Below are 20449 nucleotides of genomic sequence, written 5' to 3' on the forward strand. Positions count from 1 at the left end.
TTTCACTGATAATTTTTTTCTACATCCACATCTGCACCCACATATGTGAAGTGCTTGGAGAGGGAACTTGTAAGTTTTTCCTCACGTTCCAACCGCATGGGGGAAGATTCAATGTCTTTGTAGCTACCACGGCTTCGAAGTCCCTGTAGGGGCGAGGAGGGAGGGTGGGGGAAAGGTGCTGAAATCTGTTTCTAGGTTTTTTACCTGTTAGTGGATCTTGAAACTACGTACTTAAGTGCTATCGAGATGATTAGCATCTCTTCCCAACCATTTTCCACTACAGGTTTTCCACTACATGTTTCTCACTGTAGCTCTCCTGCGAGTCAGAAAAAATTTGTGACCATTAGTGCCGCCCTTCTGTGCATAGATACAACATCTCACGTTGGTCCAGACTCGTTTTATGTCCCACACATTTGTGTAATAATGTAGGATATGTCGCACACGTTACTTGTAAGTTGGAGTTTGAGTACATTTTTCCAGTATCTTACTTATGGACGTCACGTCTGAGACAATTGTACCCGTAACTACAATGGTTGTGAGAACCGTGGATAATGTTCCATGCTTGCTCTACACAGATCTGTTGTAAGCATACAGCATCATGTAAGATGCTGTATGCTTACAGCTTATTACCGCGATGCAAGTAACAGAGGTAATTTGAAGACACCCAAGCCAGCGAAATCAGCTAATAACTAAACCACGCAGGAAAACGATTTCTCTCAAGAAATACCATATAATATTACTTTTGTTAACACCAACTGAAATAACATGGGGAAGTCAAGAAGTACTACATCCACCTGATTGCCTCGATCCATGGCTTCCAATATGTCAATTGGGAAAAAAACAAGTTGGGCTCTCGCTCATTCAATGTTTTTGGAATCTATTGTGGCTGGCATCGAGGAGGTGATTCTGTTCGAGATACCTCATTACATATGAGGTCTGAATGTCTTCTAAGGTTCTACGAGAGGCGTTCAATTAGTAATACAACACATTTTTTTGTCCGTAGGTCGGTTTTATTCAGGATTTCAACATACAATATTATTCCCCACTCTACTTTTCAACGTAATCACAGTTCGGTGCGACGGCCTTACGCCACCTTTCTGCGAGGACCTCTATGCTCACATGGTATCACTCTGGTGGTCGACGTCGCAGCCGACGTCGTCCTGCATCAATAACCTCTTCATAATGAATATACTGTTTACCGCGGAGTACGTCCTTCATTGGGCAAAAGAGATGTAAGTCTGAAGATGCGAGAGCCGGGCTGCAGAGAGTGAATGAGGAACCCAGCGGGCACAATCCGTGGAGCACCCAGAATGGTGGACAAGTGTGTCAGTGCTATCAACAGAGACGTTCAGTTGAGCAGCGGAGTATTTGATTGTGACCCGTCGACAGTCTCGAACGAGAGTGTCCACATGTTTGTTCAAACATTGCAGGAATTACAGCTGTGTGTAGCCGGCCGGCACGCGAGAGATCGGGCAGATTTGTGCGATCTGGTTGCGATGATGACAGACACCTTGCCCAACGATTCATCGTGCTTCTGTTCACTGCCAAGTCACCGTAGACATCCTGCAACCGCGTATGAGTACCCGAGTGCTACGGTTTACTGCAAAAGAAACTCAAAGAAAGCTCTCTGCTTGGAACGCACCTCCGGTAGAGACGCCATTTTAAGGGTCAAGTATAGCGCTGTCACCTATCGGAACTTCATGAAGCTATAGTGGCTAAAGTGGGAGTATTCAAGGATGTCACACAACAAATTCCGCATTTCTTCCACCGTAATTGGCCGAGATAGGAAATGTGTTAGATTACGTATTGAACGCCCCTCGTACAATACATGAATGTAAGTGAGAATGGACAGCAATTTTTCCGATGGCGTCTACTTCCCTTCTTGTGAGACGTGTGCGACTTTCCAGTCGCTGGTCACTGTCGTATCGATAGATGTAAGGTAGACAATGGTTAAAATCCATTTCACTTTCACAGAGCTTACGCTAGCAAACCGTCAGACAGGTGCTTACCTTTCCGTGGTGGTTGATGCAGCTGCCGTGCTGCAGGAGGGACTCGATGATGCCGCGACAGCCCAGGCTGGCCGCCACGTGCAACGGGGTGAAGCCTTTCTGTAACACACCGCCGCCGCGTCACAAAGGGCAGCCTCCACAGGCGACTCCGCTGCGCTGGCCAGCTGCGCATAGCTTGTATATCATTGGTTCGCAATGTTTCTGACACGGCGACATCCTTGTGCAATCAGATATAACCTAGCAGCTTCCCCCCCCCCCACCCCCCCCCACCCCTCGTACTCCTCCTCCCACCCCCTTCCTCGCGCCATTATCAACATTAGCACCTACCTAAAATTCAGAATGAAAATTAATTTTCTTTGAATAATTCCATTCATTTTAAAAAGAATGAGGGATGGTATTTAGTTTTGGTTGGGATTTTATCAAACCACGAACTAATGAATCAATCAGATAAATGGTACCACTTATTTCCAAGAACCTTCTTTCATAGAACGATGCAGCCATCGTCAGTGCATCGTGAGCGCTACCTACAGGGCGCGGCACTTAAAAACCGGCCCGTAAAATCAATACATGAAATAAAATATAATGTTCTGAATATGATAATTAACCTTCACAGTATGTGTTGAAAGTATCCTCAGCCCACGTCAGCACGCTTGAGGACATTCATACATACCTTTGTCACTTCTTGTGTTGTGATGCTGTTGATGACGTCCTGGATCCCGATTCTTCAACTGCGTATGGATTTGTTTCGTGTACCCTTCTCTTTAACAGTCCCTACGAGCAAAACTCACAAGTGAACAAGTCTGGTGACCGAGGAGGCCAAAAGCCTTTGCTGATTGTCCTCTCTGGTGTAAACATCTCATGTACACGTAAATGACGCTCCTCTTCTGTGAAGTGTGGGTAAAACTCCTCCAGTATTCTCAAATAAGTGCCACTGTTCACTGTCGTCTCAAAGGATATGGGCTCCATAATGCGTGCGGCAGAACCGGCACACCAAACACCAATCTTCTCGTCATGCGAGGGTACCTGGTGGATCGCTTGTGGGTTTTCTGTCGACCAGTACCGGCTGTTTATGTCGGCGACTTCTGCGCAAACACTGTCTCCACGTACGCGTACACCATAATTACTCTACCTCTCAAACATTGAGGTTACATTCGTCTTATGTGAGACGTTCCCTAGGGGGGGCGGGGGTCCACTTGGGACCAAACCGCACAATTACCCTGAGTTCGGTGTGGAGCGGCAGTGGTGTGAGTGGACTGCTGTAGCCTGTTCTCTCCTCTTTGACAATCCCTTCAAGTAAATCTCACACGTGGACAAGCCTGGTGACCGAGGAGGCCATAAGCCTTTTCTGATTGTCGTCTCTGGTGTAAACATCTCATGTACACGTAACTGACGCTCCTCTTCTGTGGAGTTTGGGTACAACTGCTCCAGTATTCTCAAATACACGCCACTGTTCACTGTTGCCTCAAAGAATACGGGCTCCATAACGCGTGTGGCAGAACCGGCACACCAAACACCAATCTTCTCGTCATGCGAGGGTACCTGGTGGATCGTTTGTGGATTTTCTGTCGACCAGTACCGGCTGTTTATGTCGGCGACTGCTGCGCAAACACTGTCTCCACGTACGCGTACACCATAATTTACCACGCAACCACTGGGGTTACAGTCGTCTGGTACGAGACGTTCCCTGGGGGGGGGGGGGGGGGGGGGGGGGGTCCACTGGAAGCCAAACCGCACAATAGCCCTGGGTTCCGTGTGGGGCGGCGGTGGGGTGAGTGGACCGCTGTAGCCTGTAGTGGGGTTGTGTACCACTGAGGGCTATGGCGGGGACGAAGCCTCTCCGTCGTTTCTAGGTCCACAGTTCAATACAATACAAAAACAGCTGGTTTGGGAATTTATGTGCCGAAACAGGTGGAACCACGCCTCGCCACTCACGATGAGCCTTAGTGGGTCCAAGATACCACTGGCAACATTTCTCAACAGCCACGAACAGACATGCGCCCCCTTCTGCAGGTCAGGCTCCCTCATTTCTTGCACAAAACTTATCCGGTTCGGTGTTAACTTCAGTCCCCTTATAACACGTCTACATCTATTCTCATTCGCATGAACCTATTGATTCAATCTGCTGGTTGACGTACGATAACGTCCTGTCATTATCTCCTGCACCTGCCTCTTCAATTTCGGTGTGCAGGCAGGTGGTGGAATGTTATTGGGAGCATATTGAACTGATTCTGTACGCCGCCATTTTCCAATCGATTCCTGTATGGTGCTTTTTGCTGGCGCAGAACGTCCTGGAAATTTCTACTGAAACAAATTCCAAACGAACTAACCATTTCCACTGGTGTACCGACAGTGCGCGGAACTTTGTTGCACTTCAAAGGCGCAGACTCAATCCAAGCATACAGCACCTGCTAATACATCGAAAATAATATTCCAAAAAATGCTCATTTTGAAACGATTGTTTATATGACAATAATAACATACCTATTACTCATTTATGCGGAGCTATACTCTACAGAATTACTCACCTTTCGTAATGCAAAATAAATCGAACTGTTTCAGGTTTATAATAATCCCTTTTTCTTTTCTTTCCTTTTTTAAAATCATAATTTCTACAGGATTACGTTATTATACTTTTTTCTGCCTAACCTAAAAAAGCCGCCGTACATGTTTCGGACAAATAACACAGAAAAATTGAACATAAAGAAATGCATCGATCCTGATATGAGACATACCTACGCGGTAATACCTACGATCACACGACCGTAATTTTATGCTCAGCCTCAGCATGACGTACGAGAACCACTTGCCGAGCAGCATTAGAAAGAGCTTGTCACCACGACTTATGTATTCTACATTAGTTGCAAGGCCACTTGCGAAGAAAATACGTGCCAAAATGTGGTCATAAATGACAGTGGTGCAACACTAGTCGCAAAAAATTACGATCTTCTTCCAGTCTACAAGAAATGAGCTGTGTTTAGAGCGCCACAGTTCGTGTCGACATTCGTTGTCAAACAACTGTAGTTACAGCAATGGACGGCTGGCTAACAAGTGGACAGCTGATTGGGCAAGTAGGGATTTAACACTGAGCAGCTGACAAGACTACTCCATTGTGTTGACGTTCTGCGGAATGTTGCCTTCGCTTTCGACCGTCAGCTGTCCACAAACACTTTTTACGCGTGAACATAACGGCGTACCGTTCCATCCTCAGGTCGTCTTGAGCCAGAATAACGCAGCCTGTCTTAAGTCCAAAACTCGTTGACTCAAACACGGTCAGTGTCAGGTACCTGCCTCACAAGTTTACTGACGTTGGTGCCTCGCAAACAGCATTAGGTTGGCTCATCTTCAGCTGGCGTAGATTTTCCTACTACTTTTCTAAATCAGTAATTTCGTAAGCGAAGTCAAGTAGCAAAAATCTTACGATGTTCATATTGTTGCACTAAACAACTTTAAGGTCAGATGGAATCCCACTGTGCTCTATAAAAAAATCTCAAACACGTTTCACTGTTAGTCGTATTCTTCGTTCGTGTCATCGTAAAGATATCGAAGTTCAAATGAGGATAGGCTATTATTAGAAATTAATCAAATATATCAATCCGAAAGCACAGACGATTAATTTAGTTCCAGCGTGATCTTATAGTACACCAGAATACGAACATATCACATTCACTGGTCACTTATTTTCCCTCGAAGTCCTTTAAGGCTTGACATCAACACCAGGACTATGTTCTTATATGTCAAGATTTGATGCTTGTATTACGTTATTTGTTTGATTTAGCGAAAATAATTGTGTCCCAGTCACAGACAATGGTATCTCTTCTTAAGACCTTCTATATTAAAGCATACTTTGGCGTATGTGATACTGCTACATTTTTAGTTTTATGCTATGAACTTAACGACTTGTGTTTCATTGGAAACGCATCAATGTTTCATATCGACAATTATTATTTGATTTTTCAAAGTTGCTTGGTTCATCCCCTCTCTTCCCGGATCCAAACACACACACACACACACACACACACACACACACACACACACACACACCGGCTTACTCTGTTGCTCCCTAATGTATCTGCTATAGCATGTATTACCTCATAATTATAACGTAGCCAAATTTATCAGAATATCATTTCCTCGCAACGCTGATAATTACGAAATATTGTGCGGGTGGTGCCTCATGGTTCTCAAATATTTGCAGAAAGTCATATTTCAGGATCACCCAGGGCTGATAAAAAATAAATATTTGTTAACTACAGAAACAGAGACAAAAATGAGCTGTGGAGTTTGTCAGCAGTGGGTACTGCGCACAGAAAGATTAATAAACTATATCTATGCCCTTTACTGTTGAGCAGATAACGTATTTTGTGTTGACGGCATCGGCGTGGGGTAGTTTTTATTTTATGTGACGTTACAGTAATAAAGGTGCCATACACGCTGTTATAAAAATGTCTGTGACACCTGAAGCTGATCAGATGATCGACACCGGAGTTAGCACATATTTGTTTGCCGACAGCCCTTGGAGATTCTGAAATATGTCTTCTTTAGCAAACTAATTGTATTGTCTCCGACAAGAATCATTTACGTGGAAATTTCGAAATGAACTTTCATTTGAAAAGAGAAAATGTTATGAGCTGTCTGCAGTGAAATGGGTGGGCGATGCGGACACAGAACAAAGAACGCTCCTATGGGCGCCCAAGGCTGTGTTTATACTGGGCACGGAAGCAAACAGCGTGTATTTTCCGCCCGTTCCAGAAATTACCTTACGGCGTAATTTTAACTCTTGGCCGAGAAGTCGTAAATAAAAGTTTCTTTTACCGTTAAGACAGTTAAAGCGAAGAATTTTGTATTTGCCTTAGTCAGGTGAAGTAACAGTTTCTGTGTCTCAAATTCCTTCTCCCTTATCTGCTCGTTAATGTCACCTCTTTTAGTGTTTTTCACGTGCTTACTGAAATGTTCTTGACTGTTTTATGCGACAGTTTTGCTATAATATTTCTCGACTTTCACAATTCTTTTTCAAAATTGCAAAGCTTATTACCAGTGTCTTTTCAGTTTACTTCAGATTATTTTAGCGGCTATCTGACTGTCCGAATCAAGTATGAGTGCTTTACATTGAGAACACGCTTTGTTGCGAAATAAACCTGACCTTGTGCCTAATACGAATACGCATCTCTTACACGTTTCAAACAACCCAGTGAGGTGGCGCAGTGGTTACAACATTCGTGTCACATTCGGGAGGGCGACGGTTCAAATCCGCGCCTGCCCATCCTGATTTAGGTTTTCCGTGATTTTCCTAAATCGCACATTCCCTTTTACAGGAAAAGACTGATTCCCATCCCCACTCTTGGAACACTCTGAACTAGTGCTTCACACCTAATCACCTCGATGCCGACAGGACATTAAACCCTAATTTTCCTTCCTAATACTTTTTTCACTTTTCAAATGTTACAGTTACTCAGTTAAAAATAGGAAAATAGGAAATAATAACTTTAACAAGTCACATTAGTCTGGTTTATTGTCCATTTAGCACGTAACACACCTTTCTAACAATGCTTAAACTCATCCATTTTCGTGGTATTAACAGTTATGCTTGTTTCGCATTCATACTGAAATAATCATTGTTACGTTGTGTTTTTACATTATTTAAACACGTAATCATTTACTTTGTGCTATCAACATGTTCCTCCACGACACGTATTTATTCACAAACACGACACTGTCTGAACCATAAATCTCAAGAGAATGAAAAATGCTCCTATCGCAGCACAAAAAAGGCGATTATGTCCTGGCAGACACAGGGATGTAAATAGAGGGAACTACCTTTTCGACTTATCCGGTAGCTTGAGACATGTTTAAATCAAAATATCTTGAAATATTCGCGTTTTTTGCTACTTAGCATTAGTGCCCATGTCATGTAATGTAATGCGTCGTTTCAAATAAAGTAACATTACACATGTTGTCTTGTCGTATAATGTGACATATGCAATACCACATGGCATTTTTCATATCGTGCAGTATGACACAATGTGTGATCAGTGTATAGGGTGTATGCATCTCCACTCTGGGATACTTTCTGTGGTGTCACCGCCAGACACCACACTTGCTAGGTGGTAGCCTTTAAATCGGCCGCGGTCCGTTAGTATACGTCGGACCCGCGTGTCGCCACTGTCAGTGATTGCAGACCGAGCGCCGCCACACGGCAGGTCTAGAGAGACTTCCTAGCACTCGTCCCAGTTGTACAGCCGACTTTGCTAGCGATGCTACACTGACAAATACGCTCTCATTTGCCGAGACGATAGTTAGCATAGCCTTCAGCTACGTCATTTGCTACGATCTAGCAAGGCGCCATTACCAGTTATATTGAGATGGTCATTATGTATAAACAAGAGCGATGTACACCAATTATGGATTAAAGTTAAGTATTCCAAGACCTTCGTACTTTATTTGCAATTCTCAAGACATTGTCCTGTTCCAGACCGCACGCCAGTCTGCGTGAGCTTAAACGCGTGCCTTTCGGCAACCTCCGAGTGGCTTGGCTACCTTGCCAAGTCATTACACTTTCTACTATAGCTGCACCCCTCCCAAACTGCGGCTACCCTTGACGCTGCATCACAAACAGGAGCGTCTGCGATTGCGTACTCAACGACGAACCTAGGTGCACGAATTGGAAAACGTCATTTTCTCGGATGAATCCAGGTTCTGTTTAAGTATCATGATGGTCGCATCCATGTTAGGCGACATCACGGTGAACGCAATTTGGAAGCGTGTATTCGTCATCGCCATACTGGCGTATCACCTGACGTGATGGTATTGGGTGCCATTGGTTACACGTCTCGGTCACCTGTTGTTCGCATTGACGGCACTTTGAACAGAGGACGTTACATTTCAGATGTGTTACGACCCGTGGCTGTACCCTTCATTCGATCCCTGCGAAACCCTACATTTCAGCAGGATAATGCACGACCGCATGTTGCAGGTCCTATACGGGCCTTTCTGGATACAGAAAATGTTAGACTGCTGCTCAGGCCAGCACATTCTCCAGATCTCTCACCAACTGAAAACTTCTGGTCAATGGTGGCCGAGCAACTGGCTCGTCACATTACGCCAGTGACTACTCTTGATGATCTGTGGTATTGTGTTGAAGCTCCATGTGCAGCTGTACCTGTACACGCCATCCAAGCTCCGTCTGACTCAATGCCCAGGCGTATCGAGGCCGTTATTGCGGCCAGAGGTGGTTGTTCTGGGTACTGATTTCTTAGGATCTATGGACCCAAATTGCGTGAAATAGTAATCAGATGTCAGTTCTAGTATAATATATTTGTCCAATGAATACCCGTAAAAATCATCTGCATTTCCTCTTGGTGTAGCAATTTTAATGGGCAGTAGTGTAGTTCGAAATATTTTAAAGAATAGTGTTGTAATGATTCAAGTAACTGATAGGTAATAGGCCTTTGATCTTACAAAGAGAGTAGAGCAGAGAGGAAACGTAATGAAGTAATGAGGGTAGCGGCGTCCCGCGGGCCTACCTTGTTCTCGGGGTCGGTGAGGCAGCCGGCGTCGAGCAGGGCCTGCGCGGCGCGCGTCTGCTGGCCGTCGCAGGCGACGTGCAACGGCGTGTTGCCGTCCTCGTCCTGCGCGTTCGTGTCGACGCCCAGCCGCACCAGCAGCTCCACCACGTCCAGGTGTCCGCGCTCGCACGCCATGTGCAGCGGCGTCTTGCCTTGCTGCCGGCACACGCGACATCACACCACCGTACGTCTCAGAGGGCCGGCTACATACACTATACCAACATTTACAACTACATCTGCACCTGCATCCGTACTTTGCAAACAACCTGACAGAGGATACTGTCACGGCTCACTTCCATAGTTTTATTTATTCTCCGATAAAAATACCTGGTGGTTATAATTAAAGTTCAGCTTCTTACAGGGGTCTAGTTTGGGCTGTAATTACAGAATGGCATCTGAACTTGGTAGATATTTTGACTCGTTAATGCGGAACCAATTTACGTTCGAAAAAAATTAGTCCCAATTTTCGTCACCAGGTGCAAATATAAAAGTGCCCTCTGGCTATAATAAGGTAACAGCAGAGCTCGAAGCGGGAATTTCAAAAGGAACGCGCTACACAAAGGAGGAAACGCAGAGAAGCAACCGTGACATTTCGTCACGGGTCAGATCTGAAAAAATTTCATCATCTTCAGCGACCTGCAGATTCTGGGTCATTCATAACAGGCATTTACACTCACAGGGTATTGAGAAGCGATTGCTATGATGAGCAGAACATGATCCAGAAACTACTACGGGAATAAATGGAGCTGGTGAATGCATACAGCACGATCTTGAATAGTCAGTTCTGCACTTTTATTTACTATATTCATATTACTTACAGCCTGAGCAAGCTTTCAGGCCACAATGCGGCCAGTAGACTTTAAGATGGGGTACCAAGTATCTGCAGTTCACAATTTACCTACGATTTATGGATGATGTGAGATTCACAGAGAATGAGTTAACAATTTACGTAAATAACCACTTTTGGACAGATACAGATGCTGTAAGTATCATGGGAACAAGACATCAGGTTTCATTAAATATGTCTGTAGACAGAAGTTGTGGATGTGAGACTCAATGGGCCATACACTTAACGAGTTCAATTCACAGGTGCAGTATAGCAAGATACATCGCCTGTAGGGAACCTCACACAAACTTTCTTTGCACATGTAATCAATCGTGACCCAAGAGAACACTTTTACGTGCTCAGAGTAACATACATTCACATGTGAATCATTCACCTCTTCAAGCCGTATGCATGCCCTGAACAGCAATCGAATATTACATACAAATCTACGAATCACGAAAGACGGTTCTAATAAACTAATTAATGTGAAACTTCGCATAGCATTTTGTAATAATGATAATTAACAACAGTGTGGTTTTCAGCCATTTAGCTTGAGTAACTTTTGGTATACGAAAGTTTACCCAAAAACACATTTACAAACACTGTGCAACGGAATTAAAGACTCACTTTCTTCGAAACCCCGTAACTGTCCTCCATTTCGTCCCATAAGGTTGCAAATTGTCTGTCACCCTTGAGCTCGACGGCGCTTCAAATATCAAGGCGTAAAAAAGGTCAGAGCCCAGAAACTCATGTGACTTGTAAATTGGACTAACGATATCACATTGGCATCAAATTTCATCATAATTCTGTCCAGCGTCAAAATGGACGTTTCACACGATGGGAATGGCGTCACACCCTCTCTTACCAACATATCACCCCTTCTTTTCACAGCTCCGTGACGGCTAGTCTTGAAAAAAGGCGGTTTTCTTATGGGCTGTCGAACATTTTAGCCACACCACCGTTCACTATCGATGCGAAAGGGTTCCAGAGGTGACATAATGGGCGTCAGTGAATCATCCTTTTCCTTGGGACATTGATGACCACATATTTGTTGCTGGAAAAAGGCAGTCCGTAGTGTCATGAACAGGAAGACTTTCTTGATAATATTCAATACTGCTAACATCTCCCTGTCGCATCAACACTTTAGTGAGGACAATATGGGCTAGCAACCCCACTGGATGTGATCTCACTCCTTTGGAGTGTAATGCAACCACTATTTTTGCTCTGTTATACGGGGTAGAAAGAAGAGGGGCCATTGAAAAACCATTCGACGAAATCTGATCTGATGCAGTACAAGGTTCCTATGTTTTTCTCAAAGATCCTGTTTCACTCCGTCCTGTGGAGCGATAACGGTGGGGTGCAACATTGACACGTGTGTGAATAAAACAGCAAAGAGTTTAGAGTTTCTTCAAGACCGCCTCCCCCCCCTTGTTCCGCAATAACCTCAGTGACACCCATCCCCATTTACTGAGAATATTAAAAATGTGCCTTTACAGAGAAAACCGTTCAAATAGTGCTAGGCACCTGCATGTAGGCAACCACTTCGTACCTCATACTGCGTCAGACGTCTAGCACTACTTTGGAGGTTCTGAACGGCCTGTAATGTTTCCACCCTGTATTCCTGAGCATAAAATTTCGGTCGCACTGCACTCCAAAAGGATAAGAATACGTTCAGTGGTGTTTACAAACCCCCCCCCCCCCCATGTCATTAGACAAGCGCTGAAGCCTTAAGGGGGTGTCACCAGCATCAATTTTTGTCAAGAATGTCTTCCTGTTGTCCTTTGCGCTGCAAACTGTCGTTTCGACCACGAACTGTGTGGAAATCAACGTCCAAAGAAAAGAAGTCGTTTCATTTGAGCCCTTTAATCCACTCCCAAGGACTTTTTCGTGTCTTTTCTGAGCGTCGGTGTGTCTGAAATCTTGTCCTCGGTAACTCATAAGAAACGCGCGTTATTTTTACGCTAGACGTCGCGTTTCGGACCTCCATCGCAGGGGCGTCAAAAGAGGTTTTACGACCATCCCATCGTGTGACCCTTCCAACGGCAGCGTTGGGTAGAATCGTGGTGAAATTTGGTGCCAACGCGACAACATTAACCCACTTTGCGCGTCACATGAACTTTGGCCTTTTTCCGCGCGTGTCAACAACGTGCTGTTTGAAGCGCCAAGGAACTCGAAGGTGACGTCGCAGGATGCCACGCCTTTGTACCATTAGAGAGGAAGGACGTAGGTGCCTTGGAGCCAAAAATCAACCTTATGCGTCTCAGTGGGAGACAATTAAGGATTTCGAAAAAGTGATCCTTTCCATCTGTTGTGCGGTGTAGTGGGGCCGTCGTTGTCCACATCTTCTGCTGACATCGCGTGTTGTCAGATACAGATGCATACTTGATTGGAATGTGGTTAGCGGACTGGGATGATAGGACTGAGAGTAGAGGAGTGGGCTTAGAAGAGTTACAGGTGCTATGAGTAAGAAGTTAGAATAAGGAGTTTTTGACAGTGAAGTTAGAGCAGCAGGATTAAAGGAGTGGAGAGGAATGAGTTTAGAGGAGTAAGAACTAGAGGAATGAGATAGGGGACGGAGGGGAAGAAAATGAATCTAGATCAGTGAGGCTACGGAGTGAGGTTAGAGGAGTGGGATCAGCAGCGACGGGTTAGGGGAGTGTGTTAGGTGAATTAGGTTACGGAAGTGAGATTACAGTAGAGAGACTAGGGGAGCGGGCCCACCTTGTCTCGGACGTCGGCGCGCGCGCCCGCGGCCGCCAGCCTCTGGACGACGGCGGCGTGGCCGCCCTGCGCCGCGTGGAACAGCGCCGTCTGCTGCTCGGCGTCCGTCGCGTCCAGCCGCACGTCTTCCAGCGTCTCCAGCAGCAGCTCCAGCACGTCCACGCGGTTGTTTCGCGCCGCGCACATCAGCAGCGTGTACTGCTTCTGTAACGTGACATCGTGATAACGTCATACCAACAGTCACTTATTTTCTGCTGTTACGACATTCCGATATGTAATAATTAGAAAAACTCTGACGCAAGTTGGAAAACATTATTTGTATGTAGTCTATTCTATTGTAAGGTGTAAATTTACTCCCTTTCTCTCTCTCTCTCTCTCTCTCTCTCTCTCTCTGTCTCTCTCTCTCTCTCTCTCTCTCTCTCTCTCTCTCTCTCTCTCTCTCTCTCTCTCTCTCTCTCTCGCGCGCGCGCGCGCAAACACACACACACACACACACACACACACACACCATATGATGTTTTTGGTGTCATCATTCTTCTGAGTGATGTGATGCGGCCTACCATGACTTCCCCTCCTGCGTCAACACTTCATTGTAGAATAGAACTGACACCCAACGCCCTCAATTGTCGGATACATTCCTATCCTTTTCTTGCCCTATAGTTTCTAAATTTTACCGCTTTCTCGATTGGCATCTAAGTTATTCCCTAATATTTTAACACATGTTCCACTATTTTGTACCGTAGTATTTTTTATGCATTTTTTATTATGAATTTTTTTCTGACAGCAGCCAGCTGGACTTTTTTACTTTGGATGATCCTTAGTTTATACAATAATTTCTTGTCCGGTCATCTAGTGAGAAACTACGGACTCCGAATGTATATTTTTGACGAATTATTGGTCCTACTGACAGAACATATTAATACAATTGTTCGTAGACTTGTAGCTATAGCTTATAAATTACGTCAGCCATGCATTTGTGGTTCAAATGGCTCTGAGCACTATGGGACTTAACATCTGTGGCCATCAGTCCCCTAGAACTTAGAACTACTTAAACCTAACTAACCTAAGGACATCACACACATCCATGCCCGAGGCAGGATTCGAACCTGCGACCGTAGCAGTCGCGCGGTTCCGGACTGAGCGCCTAGAACCGCTAGACCACCGCGGCCGGCCATGCATTTGTGTATAAGCCTCGTATGCTGAAGTGCATCACCCCTGCAACGCAGCGGCCAATCACAACGGAGTCGCCACCACAATCTATCTCTCCTCCCCTATTACGCCATTTCTGCAAGAACCGGCCAAGTTAATTATGCCCAATCAATATTTTTGTTACTTGATAACGTAATATAGGTTTTTCGTTGTCCTAATAGGTTATAGTGGGTATCTGCTGTCATTTCTTATCGACCAAAACTCGTTTCGACCAGCTCGATAGTAAAGCTTCTTTCAAAACCTACAAAAGCGATATGGGTTCAAAGATGAAAATTGTTACGGTTTTATTATGAACCTCTTCCTTGTAAGAGTGGTTTCGTTGTAAAATGACTGTCACTAGATGAAAGTTCGGTTTATCTCCTCTTTGACGTTTTTGGAGAAGTGACGCAGCTAGAAACGTTATTCCGCTCTCGAAGATTTTTGACTTAATCTTGTACACAATGTTCAATAGACCAATTTAGACAAAGTTTTCACGTCCACTTCTGTTACTTTCTCTCAAAATATCGCTAATTACCCTTTCGCTAAATGTGACTCAGATATTACATGTAAATCTTCCTGCACCAGCCCATTTTAATCAGATGGAAAGCATGCAGCTCCATATCTAATTTTTGTTTTGTCATACAGTACTTGCAAAATTCTACTGTTGTGTAGTTGGGACTGAACGACGGGTCATAAAGGAAAGTCCAGTTCACAGCTGTAACAATTATAACGCTAATCAGAGGTGAGTCTTCGACATACAAGTTTCAGAACACGAATGAGGCAGCAGCTAAGTTTATTCGTGTGGCGATCCGGCCGCGCATTCCTGCTTGAACACAGTTTTACGTGTGTGCACTCTCAGCAGTTGCATTCTTAGCGGTTGAGTCGCAGTTCAAACTCAGAAAATATTTCGTTGGATATCGAACATTGTCAGTTTTTCTTGAGCGAATGTGTGGAGTTTAACTTCCACTAAGCACACTTAAATACGAGAGGCATTAAATAAGCAAAGCAACACATTTCTTTCCTCAGCGAATTTCGCTTGAAAAAATGCAGAGTTTGTTGTGGGACATTGTGAAATATTTACGCTTTAGCCCCTGCAGTTTCATGAAATTCCGATAGGTGTGGCGCTATACATAGTCTTTAAAATGCAGTCTGTATCCGAAATGGGTTCCAAGCACAGAGCTGTCATTGAGTTTCTTTGGGTGGAAAGCAGAGCACCTCATTTATTCATAGCCGCTTGCAGAATACCTACAGAGACTTGGCAGTGAACAAAAGCACGGTGAGTCGTTAGGCGAGGAGATCGACGGCGAGGTAGTCGACAGATCACAATCAAAGACATCACTGCACAACTGGACGTCTCTGTTGGTATTGCTGGCATACTCGTCCACCATTTGGGGTACTCAAAGGTGTGTGCCCCGTGGAAGACAATAAACAGCAACGAAGAATCATCTGCTTGCGCGTTTTGAGCCTGGTTGTATCGATTTTTGGCGAACAGCACAACAGACGATGAAATAAAACGGCAGTCCATGGAATGGCGCCACACCACCTCTCCTCCGAAGAAAACGTTCCAAGTAGTATTACCTACCGGTAACGTCAGGGCGACGTTCTTCTGGGGCTCCGAAGGGGTTACTCTGTTTGATCTCCTCCATTACAGTGAACTGATAAGTCTACTCTTAGGAAACTGAAGAAACTACTTTAGCCTGTCCGCATAAAAATGCAACCTCACTTCTCCTTTTGTATGACACAGCAATGCGTAACACAGATCTGAGCACCAGAGAGAAGGTCGCAAAACTACGAGGGACTATTGTTTCTTTTCCACCCTACAGCCTCGATATCGCACCTTCCAATCTCCATCTGTTTCGGCCAGTGGAGAATGCACTCCGTGGGAAGCAGTACATCGATGATGGGGAGGTTATTGTTGCTCCGACGTCGACCAGTAAATAGGCACCACGCAGGCATACAGACCCTCTCAGTAAGATGGCGTAAGGCCGTCTCATTCAACGAAGATTATGTTGAAAAATACTGTTTTGTAGCCCAAAGACAGGGGGTTAATATGATGTATTGGAATCCTACGTACAACCAGTCTGTTTTTAAAAAAAAGTTTCGCATTACTTGTCGAACGCTCCTCGTAATAGTGGCCACTGTGTGCTCCGTGAATATATAATGTATGAAGATGATTCTCTAAATAAGATTCACTAGTGTTAACACGAGCAATATCGTCTCCACTAAAGCAGCCTGTAGTAGCTTGCTCATTACCCGCCTAAAGCTATACTGTGCTCTTATATTCATGTTGAGACTGAATGCTACTGTCAATTTACAGCGATGGATGAGATCACCTCTCCTCCATATTGTTTTTATTTTGTTTACTCATCAACACTACACTATCTATTTTACGAGGGTGAGTCAAATTAAAACCTTAAATTTGTAATAACAAATCGAAATTTCGCGCTGTTATCCTGTAAGTTAGTAAGCGTGCTACAAACAGCGTGCAGAAGGGCCTGTGGGTGGCAGCATAGTGGAGATGCACACATGCCGTCGCAGCATCAGTAGAAAGATGGCCAGCCCACTTGCGACTTCCACCAAGAAGGAACAGCGTTCTGTTATTCGGTTTTTGCGTAGTGAAGGTGTGAAACCTAAAGAAATTAATCGACGAATGAAGGTTCGGTATGGCGATGCATATTTGCCACAACAGCGAGTCTACGAATGGAGTAGGACGTTCGCAAATCGTATGACTTCAGTGGATGATGCTCCTCGTCCAGGTCAGGCACAACGAGTCGTGACTCCACACAACATTCCAGTAGTTGAAGCCATAGTGAAGGAAAACCGCCGAGTGACACTGAATGACATTGCAGCATGTTTACAGATTAGTCATGGGTCACCACACCACGTTGTGCACGATGTGCTCCAGTTTCACAAAGTGTCTGCAAGATGGGTGCCACGACAGCTGACTCCTGACATGAGAGAACGACGTGTTGATGCTCGTGAAGAACTACTTCGGCACTTTGAACGAGAAGGTGATGACTTCCTTGCAAGAATCGTTACTGAGGACGAAACCTGGGTTCACTTCCACCAACCGGAAACGAAGAGAGAGGGGAAGGAATGGTGCCATTCCTCATCACCATAACCAAAGAAGTTTCGAACAGAACTATCAGAACGGAAGGTTATACTGACACTCTTTTGGGACGAAAAAGGAGTCATTTTGGAGCATTACTTGCCTAGAGGGACCACTGTCACCAGTGCATCACACACAGATCTCCTAAAAAATCATCTGCGGCCTGCAATCAAATCAAAGCGATGTGGATTGCTGCCAGCAGGGTCCTTTTGCAACATGACAATGCAAGGTCCCTCACTACCCGTACAACAGTTGCAACAATAATAGACCTGCATTTTGAGTGTATTCTTTATCCACCATACTCACCGGACCTTGGCCCAAGTGATTTCCGTATGTTTGGACCACTCAAAGACGCCATGGGAGGAAAGAAGTTCCGCTCGGATGAATAGGTACGCCACGCGGTGCACGGACTACCAAAAGAATTCTTTTCTAAAGGAATTTATGCACTTTGTAAGGGCTGGAGGATTGCATTGAGCGTGGGGGAGATTATGTTGAAAAAAGTGATACAGCTTTGTACCACCTCTGCACAATAAATAATATATAAAAAAATATTTACGGTTTTCATTTGACTCCCCCGGGTAAATTTTAGACATTCGTTTATTAATCATTTTTTGACATTGCATTTGAGCAGTAACGTCACGCTGTTCAGGGGTAAATATTGCAGATAGCGTATGTATCTACCAGAAAGAGGCAGTCGGTATCGACTCGCGTGACGACGAGCGCAAATGCAGTTAGAGCGCGTTGGGAGTTGGAGGCACGGGCACACGCGCCTGCCGCCCTGCCGTTCCTCATTTCGCGTCGCCTCATACCTCATACCTCATCCGTATGCTGTGCGGGGCCCGCGCCGCGCCGCGCGGATGAGTTTGGTGCGGACCTGGGCGGCCGTAATGAGCGCTTCCGCCATCCCTCGATGCCGCACAGAAATGGTCCGGAACACGGCCGGTATTGAACGGTCCGCTGGCAGTTGCTTGCGTGCACAGAATAATTAGGCGGCGAGAGAACTGCGAGGCGCTGTGACATTCTATTAGCAGCAAGAAGGCTTTTAGGTCCGCATATTGATAACACCTCACGCTAGACGGGCCGTACGGAAATACTTACCCATCATCGTGCTATCTAAGAACACGCACTTTAACGCATTTAGTGACAAAATGCGTCTAGCATATCATTTAAATATTAGGTTGGTACATGGTAGCGTTTTTGTTTTGCATGTTGGTATTCCAGCTGCTGTGGGTTTATTTATTGACAGCCATTTCTTATTTGTAGTTGACTGTTGCTGTTTCAGTTTATAAGCAGTTATTTTGTCATTTGGAGTTAGTGAGTGGAGCTGTAGACCACAGAAGGTGGAGCGCCATGTGGAGAAATCGGAACGTTTTCGACCTATTCTTCTGTTGAGTTGAATAGAGGTGTGACAGCAGCCAAGGCAGTCAGAACCACTTGTGTCGTGTAAGAGGATTATGAAATTGGACATAGCGCGGGGAGAAAATGGTTTTCTCGTTTTACGATGTATCGTTTTGACATTAATGACTCTCCACGTACGAAGACATTCGAAGAGTTTTGTTGAAGTTCGTATAAACGCATCAATCTAATCATCTGCATCACTGTACTCGCGAACTGGCAAACGTGATGAACTGTTATCATTCCACCATTATGCTACATCTGCATGCAATGGGAAAGTTCAAATGTGTGTGAAATCTAATGGACTTAACTGCTAAGGTCACCAGTCCCTAAGCTTACACACTACTTAACCTAAATTATCCTAAGGACAAACACACACACCCATGCCCGAGGGAGGTCTCGAACCTCCGTCGGGACCAGCCGCACAGTCCATGACTGCAGCGCCCTAGACCGCTCGGCTAATCCTGCGCGGCTCAAAATCACGCCATTTTTACAGTCGCGGAATTGAAATCCTACCCCAGCGTTGGCAGACTGTAATAAATAGTGAAGGATAATATATTACAATCATGCTCATAAATTAAGGATAAATGCAGAATGTGGTGCCACACAACGTGCACTACACAAAACTGGAGCTCATAGCATAGGCACATGGGGAACACAAATGACACAGATCTGTAAGTCCATGGTATTGGCGATAATTTGAGAAAACCATCCCAGAAAAGATGTGCTACAAAACGCCAAGTTTGCTGCGCATGTACCCTGACATCAGTGCGGGATGTAATCACCATGCACACGTACACAGGCCGCACAAGGTGTTGGCATACTCTGGATCAGGTGGTCGAGCAGTTGCTGGGGTATAGCCTTCCATTCTTGCACCAGTGTCGGTCGGACCTCCCGAAGTGCCGTAGGGGTTTGAAGACGTGCAGCGACACATCGACCGAGAGCATCCCAGACGTGCTCGATGGGGTTTAGGTCTGGAGAACAGGCAGGCCACTCCATTCGCCTGATATCTTCTGTTTCAAGGTACCCCTCCACAATGGCAGCTCTGTGGGGCCGTGCGTTATCATCCGTCAGGAAGGAAGTGGGACCCACTGCACCCCTGAAAAAGGCGGACATACTGGTGCAAAATGACGTCCCGATACACCTTACCTGTTACAGTTCCTCTGTCAAAGACATGCAAGGGTGTACGTGCACCAATCATAATCCCACCCCACGCCATCAAATCACGACCTCCATACAGGTCCCTTTCAAGGGCATTAAGGGATTGCTATCTGGTTCCTGGTGCACGCCAGATGAAAACCTGGCGAGAATCACATACCTGGACTCGTCCGTGAATATAACCTGGGACCACTCTTCCAATGACTATGTACTCTGTTCTTGACACCAGGTTTTACGGGCTCTCCTGTGACCAGGGGTCAGTGGAATGCATCTTTCAGGTCTCCGGGCGAATAAACCATGTCTGTTCAGTCGTCTGTAGACTGTATGTCTGGAGACAACTGTTCCAGTGGCTGCGGTAAGGTCCCGAGCAAAGCTACCTGTAGTACTCCGTGGTCACCTGCGACCACTGATGGTGAGATATCGGTCTTCTTGTGGTGGTTTACATTGTGGACGTCCGGTACTGTAGCGCCTGGACACGTTC

The 20449-nt window shown here is 45.3% G+C and overlaps 1 protein-coding gene across 2 annotated transcripts in view; it reads right to left on the bottom strand.

Annotated features, from left to right (window-relative positions):
* LOC124805175 (ankyrin repeat and death domain-containing protein 1A-like) overlaps positions 1 to 20449 on the bottom strand; it is a 683180-nt gene that overhangs the window by 124086 nt on the left and 538645 nt on the right. For both annotated transcript variants that reach the window (XM_047265662.1, XM_047265661.1), the window contains exons 6-8: positions 13119 to 13322; positions 9530 to 9727; positions 2010 to 2108 (exon numbers count right to left, since the gene is read on the bottom strand). In XM_047265662.1, coding sequence (XP_047121618.1) covers positions 2010 to 2108; positions 9530 to 9727; positions 13119 to 13322 — 501 coding nt within the window. The remainder of the gene's footprint in view (positions 1 to 2009; positions 2109 to 9529; positions 9728 to 13118; positions 13323 to 20449) is intronic.

Source organism: Schistocerca piceifrons, chromosome 7 (genome assembly GCF_021461385.2).
Source record: "Schistocerca piceifrons isolate TAMUIC-IGC-003096 chromosome 7, iqSchPice1.1, whole genome shotgun sequence".
NCBI classification, from domain to species: Eukaryota; Metazoa; Arthropoda; class Insecta; order Orthoptera; family Acrididae; genus Schistocerca; species Schistocerca piceifrons.